Source organism: Anolis sagrei, chromosome 3, assembly GCF_037176765.1.
Source record: "Anolis sagrei isolate rAnoSag1 chromosome 3, rAnoSag1.mat, whole genome shotgun sequence".
In the NCBI taxonomy this organism is placed as follows: Eukaryota; Metazoa; Chordata; class Lepidosauria; order Squamata; family Dactyloidae; genus Anolis; species Anolis sagrei.
In genome coordinates, this window is record NC_090023.1 from 259,526,477 (window position 1) to 259,544,397 (window position 17,921).

Sequence of the window (17,921 nt, forward strand, 5' to 3'; positions counted from 1 at the left end):
CCAACAGAAGTGTAACCGAATAATATGTAAAAGGGAAGTATTCGCAAGTTCAGAGGAGTCTCAGCTTTTGTGGGGTTCCTCCTTCCTCACCCCCCCCCCCCTTTAGACAGGGCAATACACTCAGATTCAGTCAGAACAGAGATTTACATTTGTGCTGTGCTGCAGAATATCTGAGTATACAGAAAACAAGTGGGTCATGATATAGTGGGAAGAAGGGCAAAATAATGGAATATCCTGTAAGTGGATGGGGTTGGCTGGAATCCTTAGTGAGAATATTCAATTTTGCAACTTTTATTGGAAAAATCAAGCATGAAGGATCAGTAGTTGATACTTACCTTTCAATACATACTTTATTCTAAAGAGTACAAGGAGATATGTCCCCATTCTGGGGAATTTGTCAGTACAGTTTGATGGAAGTGAGAGCGCTACAAAGACAAATAAAACAACAACAAATGTTAGCATCTTAAAGTTCGTTCATTTTAAAAAGCAAAATTTTGTGTACAGAATTCATTGTTTTTATAGTTAGCATTTGAGATCATTATTCATTAAGAAAAATATGTGTATTCATTTTGTTTTATCTGTCTTCTTAGAAATATGCTCATTTTCTGAAGGCACTACTTCCATGTACAAAATTTTCAGATAATAATGAACCTCCCCTAGGAAGCAGTGTGGCATATTTTAAAGTTGTTTTTTTTTAAAAAAATTATTATTTTTATGAATTTTTGCTTGTACAATGAAAAAGGGGGAACACAAATCTGGATATAAAAGGTGGGAAATCATAGAGCGGATAGTGTGTGGGGAAAAGAGAGGGGGGTGGAAAAAAGGGGGGTCAGGGGGAGCATATTTTAAAGTTGTTAACTGACTCTTCTTTCAAATTTTTAGGGTAGGTGTTGTGCTCACTGGAGCAAGTTCAGACAGTATGGAGTTAAAAAGCTGTGGGAAACCAGAAAGGTAAAAATAAAAGCTTATTATTTCCTTAGCATATTTATTTCTGTTAATATTCCTCACAGTAAAGGCTAGAAGACCTCAGCTGACTAGTTGTGACATAGAATACAATCAAAACAAACTGATTTTACACTCACAAAACACATGCCAGCATAAACCAATTATTATATCAGAAAAATATAGACTGCCAAAAAAAAGTAACATGTAAAATATAGCGAATGATTTCAAGTATAGATTTATAGTATCAGAAGGTACCAAGGCCATCTAGTCCAACACTCTTTACCATGCAGGAACTGACCTTTGGCAATCATATGTCATTTAATGTTTAGTACATTGTCATGAGAACTTTGGTTATGTTTCGATTTCTCAATATTTAGTGAAAAATTCTTGGGCTACAGCTAAGTCACTCAAAGGGGGTTTAGCAGTGTTGTTTTACAGCACCATTAAATAAAGGAAATACCAGAAAATTCCAGCAATCAAAGGAAGGAGGAAGTCTGTGATCAAGGGCTCTTCATCATAGAGGGTGGAGCGACAGAACCCCTGTGGCTGGAATTGAGCACAACCTCCAGGATACCGAAGTTGGGAAAAATGGCAACATAATACCTCTATCTGTTGCCTGTCCTGTCTGTTTAACAGCATTGAATGTTTGTCATGTATGTGTTCTGTGATCCGCCCCAAGTCCCGTTTGGGGTGAGAAGGGCAGAATATAAATGCTCTAAATAAATACATACATAAATAATGTCATTCCTTTCATGGATATGAGCTATTTGAGATGCTGACACAGTTTATATGCCGTAAACATATGAATTCCAATATTTGTTGAACTTAGTTATTATTTAAAAACTTAAGACACAGTGAAGAAATGAGCATGCCCGTTAAATAACTCCCCAGTGGAAGGAGGTTCTACAATTCAACAAAACCATTCAAGTATCAGAACACTTAAAACAGTGAATTTCCATTTATCCAGCACATACAAGGACTGTGACTCTCTTTCCCCTCTTTAAAGGTACAAATTGCTACATGTTTTGGAGTTTGATGCGGATCGCAGAAGAATGAGTGTAATTGTAGAAAGTCCGACAGGTAAGCTGACTTTTTTTAAAAGCAGACTCCTAAAGAATTATATTTAATAGTTCATTGCTGACTGCTGAAAAGCTTGCTAATAATTGTGGATTTACTGCAGATCCCTTTTTCTTTTAAATTATTGTTTTATAGGGGGCAAATTCTTATTCACCAAAGGAGCAGAATCTGTTGTTCTTCCTCGCAGTAGCGATGGCGAAATCGAAAAAACAAGAATTCATGTGGATGAATTTGCTTTGGTATGTGAGTGTTGATTTCAAATTTGCTGGTAGGTTGGAATGGTTTAATGCACTGGTTCTTAACCTGTGTGGGCCCCACACAGAAATCTCCCAGAAATCTACAACTCCCAGAAATCCCAGTCAGTTTACCATCTGTTAGGCTATCTGGGAGTTGAAGGCCAAAACGTCTGGGGACCCACAGGTTGAGAACCACTGGTTTAATGTGTGCAAGATCTGCCTCTTTTGAAAATCTTCAGGTTTGTGAAAAGATGTGGTCATAGTGCTTTAAGATGGGAAAACAGGCAAGACTGGGTGGTCATCCATTTGCTTGATATGGCCTAGATGGCCCAAGTACTCTTTCAATTTACTGACTGGGTTCAGTGTATCAATATTTAGGGTCCTATTTCCTGGTTTTTGAGCTGCCATGAGCATAAGACTTAATTTTCCCTAATTTTCATTTTTGGCAGTAATATTGGCAATTAATAGCACTACTTTAAAAGCAACAGAATTGTCTTCGATGACAGCATTAGCTATTATGTGCCCACCTTAATTCGGACTATAAATGTGGGCACACCCAAGTTCTGCTGTAAAAGTTGAGGCATTATCTATTAATAATTAATTTCATTTTGAGAGAAATAATAATAAAATAAATGATGAAGTGAAAACAACCCTGATACTTAATGCTCCTTTGTGACCAGGATCTGCAGGTTACCATTAATTTATCTTTTTTCAGGGAATCAGTTTTGGTTTCTTTAAACAGTTTTTGTCCAGTTTTGTCCATGGACTGCCTTGTCTGCTGTTTTTGTTACATGTGACGTGCCAGCCAATAAGTGGAACAAAATGCATTCTATGAATAGATGCCAGGAGACCCCAGTTTACCAATCTAAGACAAAATTCGTTAATATTGGCTTGACTTCTAGTCCAGCATATCTGGACTGGAATATACCTTCCCATGTATATTGGAATTATTACAGTCAGCATTTTCCTGCTCCATCTCCATAATGGCTGGTAGTTTGGTGGTTTCTTCATTCTCTTCCTCTTTTTACAAAATTCTCTGGGTTTCTTAGAAACAAAATATAAGCAACTACATAACGCCTACAACAAATTTTCCTAAGACACAACTACACATTTCTAAAATGTTAATTTACCTGCCTTGCATTGACCTCTTACTAGATCTTGCAAATTGGTAATGTCCAGCTGTCTAATCTATGGAGACCAAATTCAGCCCACAAGTTCCCTTTTTTGATTTTCCTCCCTGCTCTCTTCTCTTCCTACCTCCCCATCCTCTTTCTCCAGGGCAGAAAAACAGTTGAAATATCAAAGTGAAATATCTAAAATGTTATAGAAGAGATTTAATGTAACCTTTTACTAAATTGTGTGGTGCACTTTATCAGCAAATAGACTTGATTATCAATGTCCTGTCTATGAATCAAGTCTGTTTTTATTCTCTTCACAGAAAGGGTTAAGGACTCTGTGTGTAGCTTACAGAAAATTCACACCGAAGGAGTATCAGGAAATAGAAAAACGCCTTTTTGAGGCAAAAACTGCCTTACAGCAGAGAGAAGAACGGTTGGCTGAAGTTTATGACTTTATAGAAAAAGACCTGGCAATACTGGGAGCGACAGGGGTAGAAGACAAGTATGTACAACCTGCATTAATTAATTGAGAAGAGGGATCCTACTAACTGTATAATGTGTTTATTATACAAAGTTATGCTCATATCATACTTTCTTTTACTGTTGGGATGGCTAGGATAAGCTTCCTTTCCTATCGTATGACATAGAGCAGTTTCTACATGCAGCAAAGCCCTACTGCAGGGTTCTTCCCATCTCCTTAAACTAAGAAAGCAAATAGAGATGATGCAATTGTATCAAAAGCTGCATTTGTAAAGGTCTTACTGCTTAAAAGACAGGGAAGATGCACCCCTTTCATACAGCATGGAAAGTGAATTGAAAGGCTACTTCCATGTATGTAGCAGAGCTAAGTCTGTCTGCTCAGTATCGTAGATATCAGTGTTTAGGAATCTGGGAAATGATTTAAATGTGGCTGATTCTCCCAAGTTAAACCTGGGGTCAACTAGCCCTCACTCCATCATAATTCATCTGGCTGCTATTGTTACTGATATTTTCTTACCTGCTTCTCCCCATGGATTGAGGTGGTGAACAATAAGATATTAAACTACAACATATGAACCAGATAGAACACATAACATTGACTTAAAAGAGCATATACAACTCATACATTTGGTGAGGGTGGGGGAGGTCTTATGGCAATGATATTTCATACAAATATTGAGAAACAAGTATAACTATTGGTTGAAATAGGTATAACTGTTGGTTGAAGCCCCCTAGTAGCACAGCGGGTTAAACTGCTGAGCTGCTGACCTTGCTGACCGAAAGGTTGGCTGTTTGAATCCGAGGAGCGGGGTGAGTTCCCACTGTTTGGCCCAACTTCTGCCAACCTAGCAGTTTGAAAACATGCAAATGTGAATAGATCAATAGGTACTGCTTCTGCAGGAAGGTAATGGCACTCCATGCTGTCATGTTGGCCATGCTGTCATGTTGGAGGTGTCTACGGACAATGGCGGCTCTTTGTCTCAGAAATGCAGATGAGCACCATCACCCCCCAGAGTTAGACACAACTAGACTTAATGTCACGGGAAAACCTGTACCTTTACTTATTGCTTGAGGAAATTCAATTCCTTCTGAATATGTAGAAAGCCTTATATGCATCTTTATTCGGAGAAAGTATTTGTTTAGAACATAGTGAAACTTCAGAAGCCAGAACAGCTGTAAAATACAGACGTAGTGATTGGGGGAGAGGGCTTCTCAGCCTTCTCCCTAACTATCAAGGACAGAATTAACTAAGAAGGGAGGGGAGGAAGGAAGAGAGAGAGGGGAAAGGGAGGGAGGGAGGGAGAAAGAAAGGGAAAGACAGAAGAGGTTGAGGGGGTGAGATTATCAGTCTTAAAAATATTGAGTGTTGTTTGTATGTTTTCAGACTCCAAGATAAAGTCCAGGAAACTATTGAAGCCCTTCGACTGGCTGGTATCAAAGTGTGGGTCCTCACTGGTGACAAGCATGAAACGGCTGTGAGCGTCAGTCTGTCCTGCGGACACTTCCACAGGACCATGAACATCCTAGAACTGGTTCAGCACAAGTCGGACAGTACATGTGCTGAGCAGCTGACACAGCTAGCCAGGAGGTAAAATGCTGTCCATGTCTGAACGAATAAGGTTAATGGCTCTTTATGCAGAACTTTCCCGCATAATAATAAACCAGTCACTTCAGATCTTCTTTCCCTTATAACCAGAATCCTCACTTGATGCTATCAAGCCTGTTGCTGAGGGAATGGGGAAGACCAGTTCTCCACCTTCCTATTATGTGCAGTTGCTCTTGATGAGTCCCAATGAGCCTTTGCAGAAAACAAAAAGGATTTGTTTGTCAACACTTAATATTTTCCTTTCTCTTATTAGAATAAAGGAGGACCATGTCATCCAGCATGGGTTAGTAGTGGATGGCACCAGCCTTTCGCTGGCACTCAGGCAACACGAGAAGCTCTTCATGGAAGTCTGTAGAAATTGCTCTGCAGTGCTATGTTGTCGCATGGCACCTCTGCAAAAAGCAAAGGTAATTTGCTCAAGCCTTTTTGAAGTTTGGGTGTTAGTGAGCATTTGACTGCCCAAGTTTCTCATGGTGGCTTTTCCTGCTTCTGCTTGTGGGGAGCATTGTAAGTACTTATTGTTCTGCTGAATAGGTGCTATGCATCCCCCAGATATGTCCACTGTTGCCCACTAAATTCCTAGTTTCACTTTTTGGTTCTCTATCCCCCGGGATGATCTGAATGTACTTTAGTTTAATATGACTTGTATTCCTCTATAGTTCAGAAATTCTAGGGAAGACATTTTTCAGGGAATTTAATCTGATATTCTTGGAAATTCCATCTGAACATGAGGAAGAACTTCCTGACTGTGAGAGCCGTTCAGCAGTGGAACTCTCTGCCCCGGAGTGTGGTGGAGGCTCCTTCTTTGGAAGCTTTTAAACAGAGGCTGGATGGCCATCTGTCAGGGGTTATTTGATTGCAATATTCCTGCTTCTTGGTAGGGGACTGGACTGGATGGCCCAGGAGGTCTCTTCCAACTCTATGATTCTATGAGGTAAATCTAATACCTTTCTCAGAATGCTATTTGGGCAAATCACAGTCCCTCAGCTTTAGAATAAGGCAATGGCACTCCTCCACTGAATAGATATTTCAGGAAATCAATAAGATAGAGTTGCCATACATTGGAGAAGCCTCAGAGATACATCATAACAAGATAGTGTTTGACTGAGAAGAAAAAAATCTGTTTTTTCTTCACAGGTTGTACGACTATTAAAAACATCTCCAGAGAAGCCTATCACATTAGCTATTGGTGATGGGGCTAATGATGTAAGCATGATACAGGAAGCCCATGTTGGTATAGGTAAGAAGAGTACTCTCATTCCTTATCTGCGTTTTGTTTTTGCATTATGCAAATTGTTCCATTGTATTTAAAGTTCAAGTAGGCTGCTGCTTGCAAAGTAAGGCATAAAATACATTTATAATTTGTTCAGCTAAGGTTGCCTTTTAAGGAGGCCCACTATTGAAAAGGCAAACTATATTATATAATCTGGGATTTGTTGGAAAGGTAAGTGTCTTTCCTAGTCCCTAGTGGTTGATGACCTCTTTCTTTGCTCTCAATGGAAGAGGCAGAAGAAACTGGCAAGATGGTAAAGATGACAGTCTGCAAAATAGTCCATCCATTGATCATCTTAGCTACTGTCATTCAAAAATACGAAAGAAAGAAAAGAAAAGAAAGAGGCATTTTCAAATTCTATTTATACCCAAAGATTTTCCTACCCTTTGAAGAATAGAGGAAAAACAACCCTCAATATATTTGGAGCTCAGGATTGCCACACTTACTCTGTAGATCTCAGATGTATTTTCAGTTCCATTGACGTTCAATCGTGAAGGACTACCCCATGTGGAATATACATGCATAGCATTGAAAAAAAATCTATTCTGAAAGATTTTCTTCAAATGTTACCTCAACCCTGTAATCAAAGTCCACAAAAGTTATTAAGCTGTAGTTTTATTAGCCTGTTTGTGGACACATAGCTGCACTAAGTGTATGTTGGCTTAATTTTTTAAATAAGTGCTCACCATTTACTTCCTCAGTCAATTTTCAGGCAGGTAGCTTTTGAGAAACTTGCACGTAATCTAGATGGAGTTCATCCATGGCATTTGCAGAAATTAAAGCTTAGTAACATGATTTTTATCTGGACAGGGTGGCTCCAAATTAGTAAACAGTACATGAAACGCTGGAACCTCCCAAAGTTGTTGTGTTAACATTTTCAGGTTCTTTTACTTCTGTTTTGAGATTCATCTTCGTTTTCTTTTGTCTTCCATAAACATCAGGTATCATGGGCAAAGAAGGAAGACAAGCTGTAAGAAACAGCGACTATGCAATAGCAAGATTTAAATATCTTTCCAAGTTACTTTTTGTCCATGGCCACCTTTACTATGTTAGAATAGCAACCCTTGTACAGTACTTTTTTTACAAGGTAAGTTTCTTCCGGTTGCAGTTGTTATGAATAACTTTTCAATAATTTTAAAGCATAGGTTCTTTTTATTGCAATTTTCCAGTAAGAGAAAGGGTATCAGAACTTTTACAAAACATTTAGACAAAGAACTACACTGGACATACAGACATACAGATTCTATGTAATTAATTGAATTCACAAACAACTTATTGTTACATTGGCTAACAAACAAACAAAGGGGATTACATTTTTGCACATCCACGCCACACATATTCATTCATCCATCAGCATGGATACATCACATTCTTCCTCCTGCTGTCATCTGCTGAGGAACACCTCTTAGGCCAGAGTGCTTCCTCTGCAGCCTACCAGTGAACGGCTCCGAAACTTCTAAATGCCAAATGCATCCTTTCCCTAAGCACAATGTCAAAGACCAGATCTGTGTTTTCCATGCAGCAGAACCTGACTCCCTGCACAAAATCTAAGACTCCAGAATCATACTCCTTCCTCTTCCCTTGAGAAAAGGAGGTGAGAATATACAGAATCCTGCTTTCCCATAGCAGATCTGACACTCTGAATACACCATCTCTGTCCTTCCCATGAAGCAGAGATGCAGATGAACAGCACCATTGTCTGTCACAATTTGAGAATTATTAGAATGAATCTTTTATAGGAATATTCTGCTGATGTCATCCCAAAGTTGTAAATTAATGATAAGATGTTTCCCATCCTGAAACATCCTGGCTGCATCTCAGTTTCCTGGCAGATGTTGACTCTTTATAATTGGTCGATTATAAATTAAGAAGGAAGTCTAGTGTTGACTTCCTTCTTAACATCCTTAACTTAAAAGAGCCATTGTCTCTGATTAATGTAAAAACATTGTTTTTACCCAAAAGTGCAACAGTTAATCATTGTCACAGTTCTTATCAATGTTAGCAGTTTACTATAGCAAGTCAACCATTTCAGTTTTCATTAGCAACTTTTAATTATAGTCCAGCAAGCAGGTAGTAAACGATTTAGTCATTGCAGGCCTTGGCTTCACAATGGTGTCTCCAAAATTATTAGGTCTCATTCATTCATTCCTTTCGTACAATTCCATTCATACCATATATCATATTTTATCACGACACAGTAAGAAAATCCTTGAGTTAGATTTTTTTATTTTATCACTACACTTGTAGAATTAACTGCAATAAGGAGAATTAGAGATATGAAGAAACATCTGAATATCCCTGTGCTTGTACATTGTAGCACACTTTGTCAATACCACATATTTAATTGTCTACTGTGTGATACTTTTGTGTGTTTTTCTCCTTTCAAAGCATTGTCTTGCACTTCATGCTGGCTGACACAATAATTGCATTCATTTATGACATTTGAATCCCACTTTGCAAAAATAAAATAAAAAATACTTCCAGAGCATAGAAACAGATATTTTAAAAGAAACTTAAAAAAAACATGAATCCTAAAATAAATAAACTAAGGGACTCCACATGTTATTCCTCCATTATACCTAGTTTGGGAAGGCATACTCTATAAAGGAGTTTTTCAGAGGTTGCAGGTAAGGGGAAACATGGAAAATTTTCATTTTGACAAATTATCATAACTATATAAATCCTAAAATGTAAGCCTTAAAACCTGTGATTTCCAAATATTATTGAAATTATGATTGGCATTTGGGATTAAGTATCTTTGTTGGATTAGAATTGTTCCCGCTTTATGTTCCCAGTTCTGGTTCAACACGACAGTTTTTAAAAGGGTTTTGTTTTGTTTTTGTTCTTTTGTGTGTTTGTTTGTTTGTTTTGCTTTTACTCAAGATTTGTTTGCTTTTCATGACTTGGTGCTTTATATCTCTAATTGGTAACATTGCTTCTTGTTTTCCAGAATGTGTGCTTTATTACACCACAGTTTTTATATCAGTTCTTCTGCTTGTTTTCACAACAAGTAAGTATTGACTTAGAATTCTACTTCAGCCCCTACCTCTACTTTGTGGACATAGACAGATAGATAATAAAATCCAGAAATCACCCATACATATTTTGTTACATACTAACTGAACTTAAATAGCTCTTGTTGTTAGCCTTGAATAGCTCTTGTTGTAACATCTCATTCATCTTTCCCCTCCTATTTTATTTAATGACTTATTCTTTTTGACCTTTGTTTAGAGTATTGGAAGGATCTTTTCAGCTTTCCTAAGTTTTGAGCAATTATGTGTAATACTTTCTCTCTAGCTCATTAAAGACACTTTTGATGAGATCACAGAGCACCTTCTTGGTGATTGCAAAAGCTGTGGAACTCTCTTCCACAAGAGATTGAGGAAGGTCACCATTCTTTCTTTCCCCACCACAGCAAATTATCATGTTATTCGGACAGGTTTTTAGCTTCTAGTTGTTTGCTATGGAAGAACTTTTTGATAGGAAGGTTGTACATTTTCCTTTTCATAGAAGCATAGAATCATTGAGTTGGAAGAGACCTTGTGGGCCATCCAGTCGAAGTTTTCTTACTATATTACAAATGTCTTTAAGCTATTTTAATATTATGGGTTGGCCTAAAGGAAATGAGTATGCAACAGCTTATACTCGGGTTAAGAGGCCTGTGTCATGGCAGAATAAGGAGAAACAGATTTCCAGATGGCAGAGGGTAACATAAAGATGTATATTATCACCCTATTTGATTAATATATAGAACTTAAAATATGGAAAGATGGATTAGATTTTGGAGGAAGGAGGTATAAAAATGGGAGAAGGACCATCAACAATTAAATATATGGATATGATACCATATTCCTAACAGCAAATACTTGGAAAAACTGCTGAGGAAAGTTAAGGAAACGAGTGCAGAAACAGGATTACCAGTTCAGAAAAGTTCAGAAAAAGTTCAGAAAAAAGCAAATAATGACCTCAGACTGACATAACTATAAAGTGGTGATAAAGACATATTTAATAGTTTTCATTACCTGTAGTCAGGAAATCAGAAGATTAAGACTTTAAGGAGAAACTAAATAAAGATCTTCAAAGACATGGCATTAATATTGTCATTGTCCATGCCCTAGTATTTCCAATTTCTATTTATAGTTGTGAAAGCTGAGTAATGAAGCAAGCCATTAGGGGAAGAAAATGACTCATTTGAAATGTGGTCCTTTTTATTATTTGAAATGTCACAAACTGTGAAATGAGTCTTGGTTTTTTCCTGTAGCGCCTTTTACTTTTATGAATGTATTTTAGCCTGACAAAACTTCAGCTTTTAACTTTGTTGCTTTGACCAGAAACGAGTTTGAATTTCAGCATTTTTTACAATCCAGTAATTTCCATTTACCTCATTTTTCAGACTCTGTATGACAGTGTATACCTGACTTTGTACAACATATGTTTCACTTCCCTGCCAGTCCTTATGTACAGTCTTTTTGAACAGCATGTTCACCCTCATGTGTTACACAGCAAGCCAACGCTCTATCGGTAAGCATGTTATTTGGCGGCGCTCCTCAACTTTATTTTAGAGACTGTCAGCATGATCTTAGAGCAATCTTCACCTCAAAACTATGCAAAAAAACCTCTCCCGCCCCCTCAAGCACCACAGAACCCCAAACTACTCACAAATACTTCAGTTTCTTTTTTCAATGCCTCTCATAATGGCAACAAGAAGAGGTGCATTTTAGTTTCCTGTGAAGGGGAAATCTGTTCCTGGCTCACACATAGTTGCCCGTTGTGTGTTAAGTAGTCTATAGTGGTCAAGCTTTGAGAAAGATGTTACCTGAAATTTGGAAAGGCATTGCAAATGTGCAGGATTGTAATTGGCAACTTGCAGTCTGTGAATTTATTTCAAAAGCCTGTATACATGATGAGTTTAGACCAGTGGATCTTAACCTGTGGGTCCCCAGATGTTTTGACCTTCAACTCACAGAAATCCTAACAGCTGGTAAACTGGCTGGGATTTCTGGGAGTTGTAGGCCAAAACACCTGGGGACTCACAGGTTGAGAACCACTGTACTAGATGGTCTTGGCTTGCTCACATGTCAAACACAAGGGCCATGGGCTCGATGCAGCTTACCAAGTCATTTTATGTGGCCACAAGACTTTCAATGACAGAGCTACATGGGCACATTTATACAGTCTTACACTTACAAATGGCCCTTTGAAGGCAGCTGTAAGGCTGATGTGGCCCTTGGTGGCAATGAGTTTGACACCTCTGTGGTCGGGTTTCCATTCCTAAGCCATGATTTGAACTTTGGTCTTTCAGAGACCTTGTCCAACCCTGAAACCACTGTCCTATGCCCTTTGTTTACTGACAGTACAAGCATGTGTTGAAATATAATCTCCTCTAGCAAAGGAGATATCAGTTTACCTGTTTATAATGCATTTGTTACAAAGCTGAAGCATGTCACATTTAAGGTGGCTAGGATTTTTTGTAGGCCAAAACACCTAGGGAACCATAGGTTGAGAACCATTGGTTTAGACTTGTCCAGAGCATCTCTTTTTCTCCCCAACAGTTTCCTTACATGCATAGCAGGAGGAGAACAAATATCCCACCCACCTGAGACTCACCTCATGCATCACCATTGTCTCCTGCCTATTACCCCAGTATGGGCCTTTTGATAATATAGCATTTGAAAAAGAGAGAAAAGCGTTTTTTTACCCTTAGTATATGCCAACCATATGTTGAAATAGTCAGTTTTCAATAATATTTAAGAACATAAGATTTCTCTGTCAATTCAGAAAAATCTGTCTTCTTTTTCATCAGTGAGTCAGACTTATTTGTAGAGATCGTTCTCACAAGAAAAGCTATAGCATAAGTGAAACATATCCTATTGCAGATTGAAAACTAAGGTGTTATAATTTGCATACACTTGAATTAATCAGTTTTCTCTGTTGGACAGTTTATACGAGAATGTCACAGAGTCAATTTGAATGGCCAAGGGAAGCATACATAATGCAGAAAAGATACAAAAGAAAACCTGTGGTCAGAAGATATGAAATCTTGATCTAACGAAAGTCTTTTCAACTGTTTAAATGCTACCTTTCCTAAATTCTGCAATAATTTGGTCATATTGGTTCACTGAATGAGAAGTATTGTGGGAGGCAGAGAAATAAAATCTAAGCAGGGTATCTGCCGTATTCCCAATCTCCCCTAGCATTTAGCACTGATTTATCTTTAGATGTTATTCAGTTGAAACATGGTGATAGGGGTTTGTCACAAGGAACTTTACAACAATATTTTTGTTCATCAGCAAAGGTGGGTTGTTGCTGAAAGATGCTCTAAAATGCAATTAAGATAGCATGTCAAATTCCTAAGAAATTATAATTGATGTTGCTATTAACAAAAAAAAAGCAGTCAACAGTCTGTACCATTTCTCCTCCTTTGCTCTGCAGGGACATCAGCAAAAATGCTCATCTGGGTTTTAAACCTTTCCTTTATTGGACCTTCTTGGGATTTGTGCATGCATTTATTTTCTTCTTTGGGTCATATCTTCTGATGGGAGAAGACACCTCTTTGCTAGGAAATGGCCAGGTAAAGTAGAATATAAAATTAAAACAAAAGTGGATTTATATGTTTTGTGTTTTGATGTATAAATTGCCTTTTCAGCTAGAGTAGAAGTGAAGTTTCAGAAGGCTAAATTATGCAAATGTAGAAAATTGTAAGAGATTTGCTGAATAAGCGCAAATGAGTCCTGCTACTGAACTAATTTAGTAGCAGGTTGGGTCATAAATGTGCTGCAGGGATTCTCCTTTCTTTTCCTTTCCCAGATGTTCTCAGCATATTGAAAGTAGCACACTACCGTTTCAGTGTAATCTTACTTTACATTCAGTAATACACAATATTAAGAGGTTCTCTGAACTTGAGGAGAGTACACTAACATTGTATAAGTATCCTGTATGACCTCCTGTAGGGTTAAAAAAAAACCGTATAAAACAAAAATAGAAGTTTTAGAAATGCCACAAAGAATAACTATACACACTCATTCAGTTAAAGGTGCTAGTAATGAAAAGGCAATTAAAAGAGCCTTGATCCTAGCACCACGAGCAAAGGAAAAGAGAGGAAGCACTGGGCAAGACATGAAATAATCTTTTAATAGAAAATTATACCTCTTAAAGCTTGTAGGGATATTAACTGCCATCCTTTTGTGAAAACGCCCCCCTCCATCTGCAGATGTATAGCATCCTGACCTGATCATACTCCTTGCAAAAACTGGGTGTATCTCCATCCCACATGGGACAATAGTGGTAAGAGCCACATGATTTGTGCAGAAACAAAATAAGTCTTCTACTTATGGTGCTGAAACATGATGAATGGATGTTAGCTGGTGGCTGGGGTAGCCAGTAATAGTTTATCAAAATTTCCACAGAGTTTATTTTGACCAAAAGAAAATTAAGTCAATAAGCTTAATACAGCCAGCAATTCACAACAGTCCTGCTACAGACTCCCATTGCAGGATTTCCTTTAGTTCCAATAGTGATGCCTTACAACTCAGTCCTGGGACTGTCTGCACAGAATGGAAGGCCTCTTGAGTAGATTAAGCAAGTAGTTGAGCTGCCAGCATGATTGAACATTGGCACGACTGTTGCCTTTATGCAGCATGAGGACTTTTCATTAAGCAAAGTTCTGTCTAGACGGCAGAGATGTGTGTACAGCAAAGCTAAGGAAGCAAGACCCTGGGCTTGGAAATGTGCATTGAGTGAGGACCAGTGCTATAAATGGATCACTAGAAACAGGAAGTGCACCTGGCCAAGCTATCAAGAGAATTGCACAGCAGTGTGTGTCTACATGCCAGGTTTTGGGATCACTTTGTTAGAGCATTTAAGGTAAAGACACAAAAAAAGGACCACTTGCTTGTCCTAGGGCTGAACCAGACATAGAACTCAGTAACTTGGATCCCAGTCTAAACAGAAACATTCCCTAGTCTCATAATTTTGTGATTGTAAGTGAACCAATGTGTGGATTACAATGTCATGCTTCCAGTGGTGTTTTGGTAGAAGTGTACCTGCTTTTTAGATTTGCTGATATTAGTGTACAGCCAATGATATGCTGTATTTTGTAAAACCATATTTCTTCATCTGAAGAAGACTTTGTATAAGTTGAAACCAGTTGTGAGGAATATCTGTGCTCAGGAACTTGTCCTTAAAAATTCTCTCTTATAAGAGAGTAAATGAAACTATTATCTTGAAGGAGGAATCTGTTTCAAAGAACCTGTGATTGCAAACTCTCTCCTACAAGGAAGATTTACCATCTGGTACTGTGAATGCAAGGGACCTATGTCTCATTATTTGTTGTATTCTGTAGATCTCGATAAGGAAACAGAAGCTCTTCATAATTCATATCATTACTTCTTTAAAAGACTATAATTCGTATTGTGAACACAACACACTTGTGTTTATTGTAAAAAAAATTTGCATATTGTATCTTGTACAAGCTGTGAAATATATGCTTGGTATTGTTCTACTTTGGTAATAGTGGACCTGTTGTCTTGTTGGTTGTCTGATGTTCTCAGTCGACTGGGACCTCTTGACTTATCCTAGGGAAATTGGACGCATTGTTCTTTGAGGCTCTGGACTCCAAATATGATCCTTTCCTGCCCTTCTTCATCAGTTTAGGTGCAAACATTTACTCAGGCTGCTGACTGATAACACAGTCCAACATTTCCCACAGTTGTTACTCTTACAGTCTGTGACATTGCAGCTGTACCCTGAAATCACCCTGGTTTTATGTATCCCACAAAGTGCTGGTGTGCCAAAACTATGGATTGGGCTCATTATTGCATCATCTGCAGAATTCCTTTTTTTAATGGGAACATTTTACTCCATCTGAGCCTGGGAAGAAAACTGTACAGTAGGTTTACCCTCAGTTTTTACACTTTGGAGAGCATGCTAGGAAGAAATGGAAGCTATTAATATGGAAATGTCTCTCTGTAGACTTGTTACCCATATCCTATGATACTGTACTTCTTTGATCTTTTAGTTTTTCTTTCCTTACCTTCTTTCATGCTGTGCATGTCGTCAGATATTGAAACCTAACAGGCAAATGGTAAGCGTCTGTGTTTTAGGAAGAAAGATACGGAAAGCACGAGATACAGTATTTTGTATCTGTGTTGAAAGAATGCGGCATCCCTTCTCCTTGAACACATTCAAAAGTAAATGGTGGCAAGGAACAGAGAGAACTGTGAATGGAAAGACCTGTATGTGTTTTATGACATTTCACTGCAAACGTAGCCCAGCATTATAATTCTTCCTCTTTTAAAAAGTGCACTTTGCATTCCTAAGGGCTGTCATTATTAACAGACTGACAATGTATGCATCTTACTGGCAAAGAAATGCAAAGTGTACCGTGAAGAGCCCTTTACAAGTTGTCTCCAACCAAACTCTTTCCCTAGAGATTTGCAGGAATTTGCCACTTTAACTGCCATGAGTTATCACATGGAATCCTGGTGTTTGCATTTTAGGCTATTAATAGAGCTCTCTAGTGGAGATTTTAAATACTTCGCCAAATTAGAAATTATGGGATTACAAAGGATGTAGCATGCATTCAGGACTTACCTTGATCCGTTTTGTGTTCTGGCTTTTGGTGGGGGCCTTGATCTGTTTTTGTCTGAGTCTCCCGAAATCGGGAGGTCAGATATTTGTTTTTTGTTTCTGTGGTCGAAAGATCCATTTTCTTTCAGCCCATAATTTTGGAGGTTGGGAGCTTCACCTGTACAACATGTTGCTTTGAACCTACTCACCCAGGCTTTGCAGGGCCTATAACCAAGCGTGAGTAAGGAGAGCTCCTTACTCAGCGTTTAGCTGCAGGCACCCTGACGCTTTGGGGCTACGTGCACGGACTGGCAAGGCCTGCAGCCAAGCACTAAGGACTTAGCTGCAGGCCCTGTGAGGCCTAGGTGCATAGGCACAAAGCCTGCACCCAGGGGTGGCTCATCCATTACGCAAAGTAAGCGGTTGCGGTACACGTTTTTTTGCCAGGGGCGCAGAGGCGCCTCTGCAAACGCCCCTCAACCGCCACTTGAGGAATGCTCCCTTGGCTCACAACAGCCCTAGCAGTCCGGGGGGAGCCTCGGCTTCCTTGCCTCACTGCCGGGCGATCCTCTTCCTGAAGGGGCCGGGCACTTGAGCCTCGCCTAGCCCCTCTCGTTCCTGCTCCATATTAATGATTGGTTGGGGGGGGACACGCCAAAATACTGTTTGCTTACCTAGGGCCGCCTCTGCCTGCATCTATAGGCTGAGCCTTTGGGCCTACAGGTGTAGGCTTTGGACCTATGCATGCGGGCCTGGCAGGGCCTGCAGCCAAGCGCCAAGTAAGGAGTGCTCCTTACTCGGTGCTCGGCTGCAGACCCTGCCAGGCCCCAGGCAATCAATCCAAAAAGCAGGCTTGGAGCTAGTACCCGCTCCCACCTGCCTTTCGTTTTGATAGCATTTTCGCTCCAAGAGGGGCCTTTCCATTTCATGCTATCCAAATGGATGGAACGAAAGAGAAACACGAATCAAATGAATGGAACAAATTTTGGGTCCATGACTAGTAGCCAGAGCCATTAAACTGTTATGATTTCACAGTTGGACGTGCCCACTGTCAACATGCATTCAGGCAGGTAGGTCTTGAAGTAATCATGACTAAGACATCCCCATCTGAAGAATTTCTCGTGTGTAGGATGAAATTATTGAAATTAAACTTCCTGTAAACTGTCCAGAGCATAGAATGCTGACTTAAACTTAGCGGGGGAAATCTTATTAATGCTCACAATTTTACCATACTGAGAATTGAGACTTCTATTCTAAACCATTGATGAAGAGAACATCCAAAATTCTGCAGTAATTCAAAGCTGTCTGGTTCAGAATAAGATAACGATGTTACATTCCACTTATTGTAGCAGCAAAGCTAATAGCCATCTGAATTTCCTTAGTGCATTGCTGTAGTATTCCAGAAATATATGCGCAACTGTTCGTAAAATCAAAAACCACTTTGTGCTGTGTTGCCTTTCAAGAAAACACAATTTCATGCAAAAAGTGATTGCTCTTAATTTCCTAAGTCCACCATTATTTTTGGATATTTAAGAATGTGATTTGGAAAATATATATGTGATGCTGCATTGAAGGCAATCCCACCCACTCGGTTAATTAGAGGCTAATTGCTTTCACAC

The 17,921-nt window shown here is 38.9% G+C and overlaps 1 protein-coding gene across 8 annotated transcripts in view; it reads left to right on the plus strand.

Moving 5' to 3' along the window:
- ATP11B (ATPase phospholipid transporting 11B (putative)) overlaps window positions 1-17,921 on the plus strand; it is a 99,495-nt gene that overhangs the window by 50,377 nt on the left and 31,197 nt on the right. For 6 of the 8 annotated variants that reach the window (XM_060767448.2, XM_060767451.2, XM_060767449.2 and 3 more), the window contains exons 15-26: window positions 883-951; window positions 1,952-2,025; window positions 2,158-2,261; window positions 3,697-3,878; window positions 5,241-5,444; window positions 5,716-5,869; window positions 6,600-6,702; window positions 7,677-7,822; window positions 9,686-9,745; window positions 11,129-11,256; window positions 13,168-13,306; window positions 15,794-15,817. In XM_060767448.2, coding sequence (XP_060623431.2) covers window positions 883-951; window positions 1,952-2,025; window positions 2,158-2,261; window positions 3,697-3,878; window positions 5,241-5,444; window positions 5,716-5,869; window positions 6,600-6,702; window positions 7,677-7,822; window positions 9,686-9,745; window positions 11,129-11,256; window positions 13,168-13,306; window positions 15,794-15,817 — 1,387 coding nt within the window. The remainder of the gene's footprint in view (window positions 1-882; window positions 952-1,951; window positions 2,026-2,157; window positions 2,262-3,696; window positions 3,879-5,240; window positions 5,445-5,715; window positions 5,870-6,599; window positions 6,703-7,676; window positions 7,823-9,685; window positions 9,746-11,128; window positions 11,257-13,167; window positions 13,307-15,793; window positions 15,818-17,921) is intronic. The other 2 variants (XM_060767447.2, XM_060767445.2) reach the window with 1 other exon arrangement.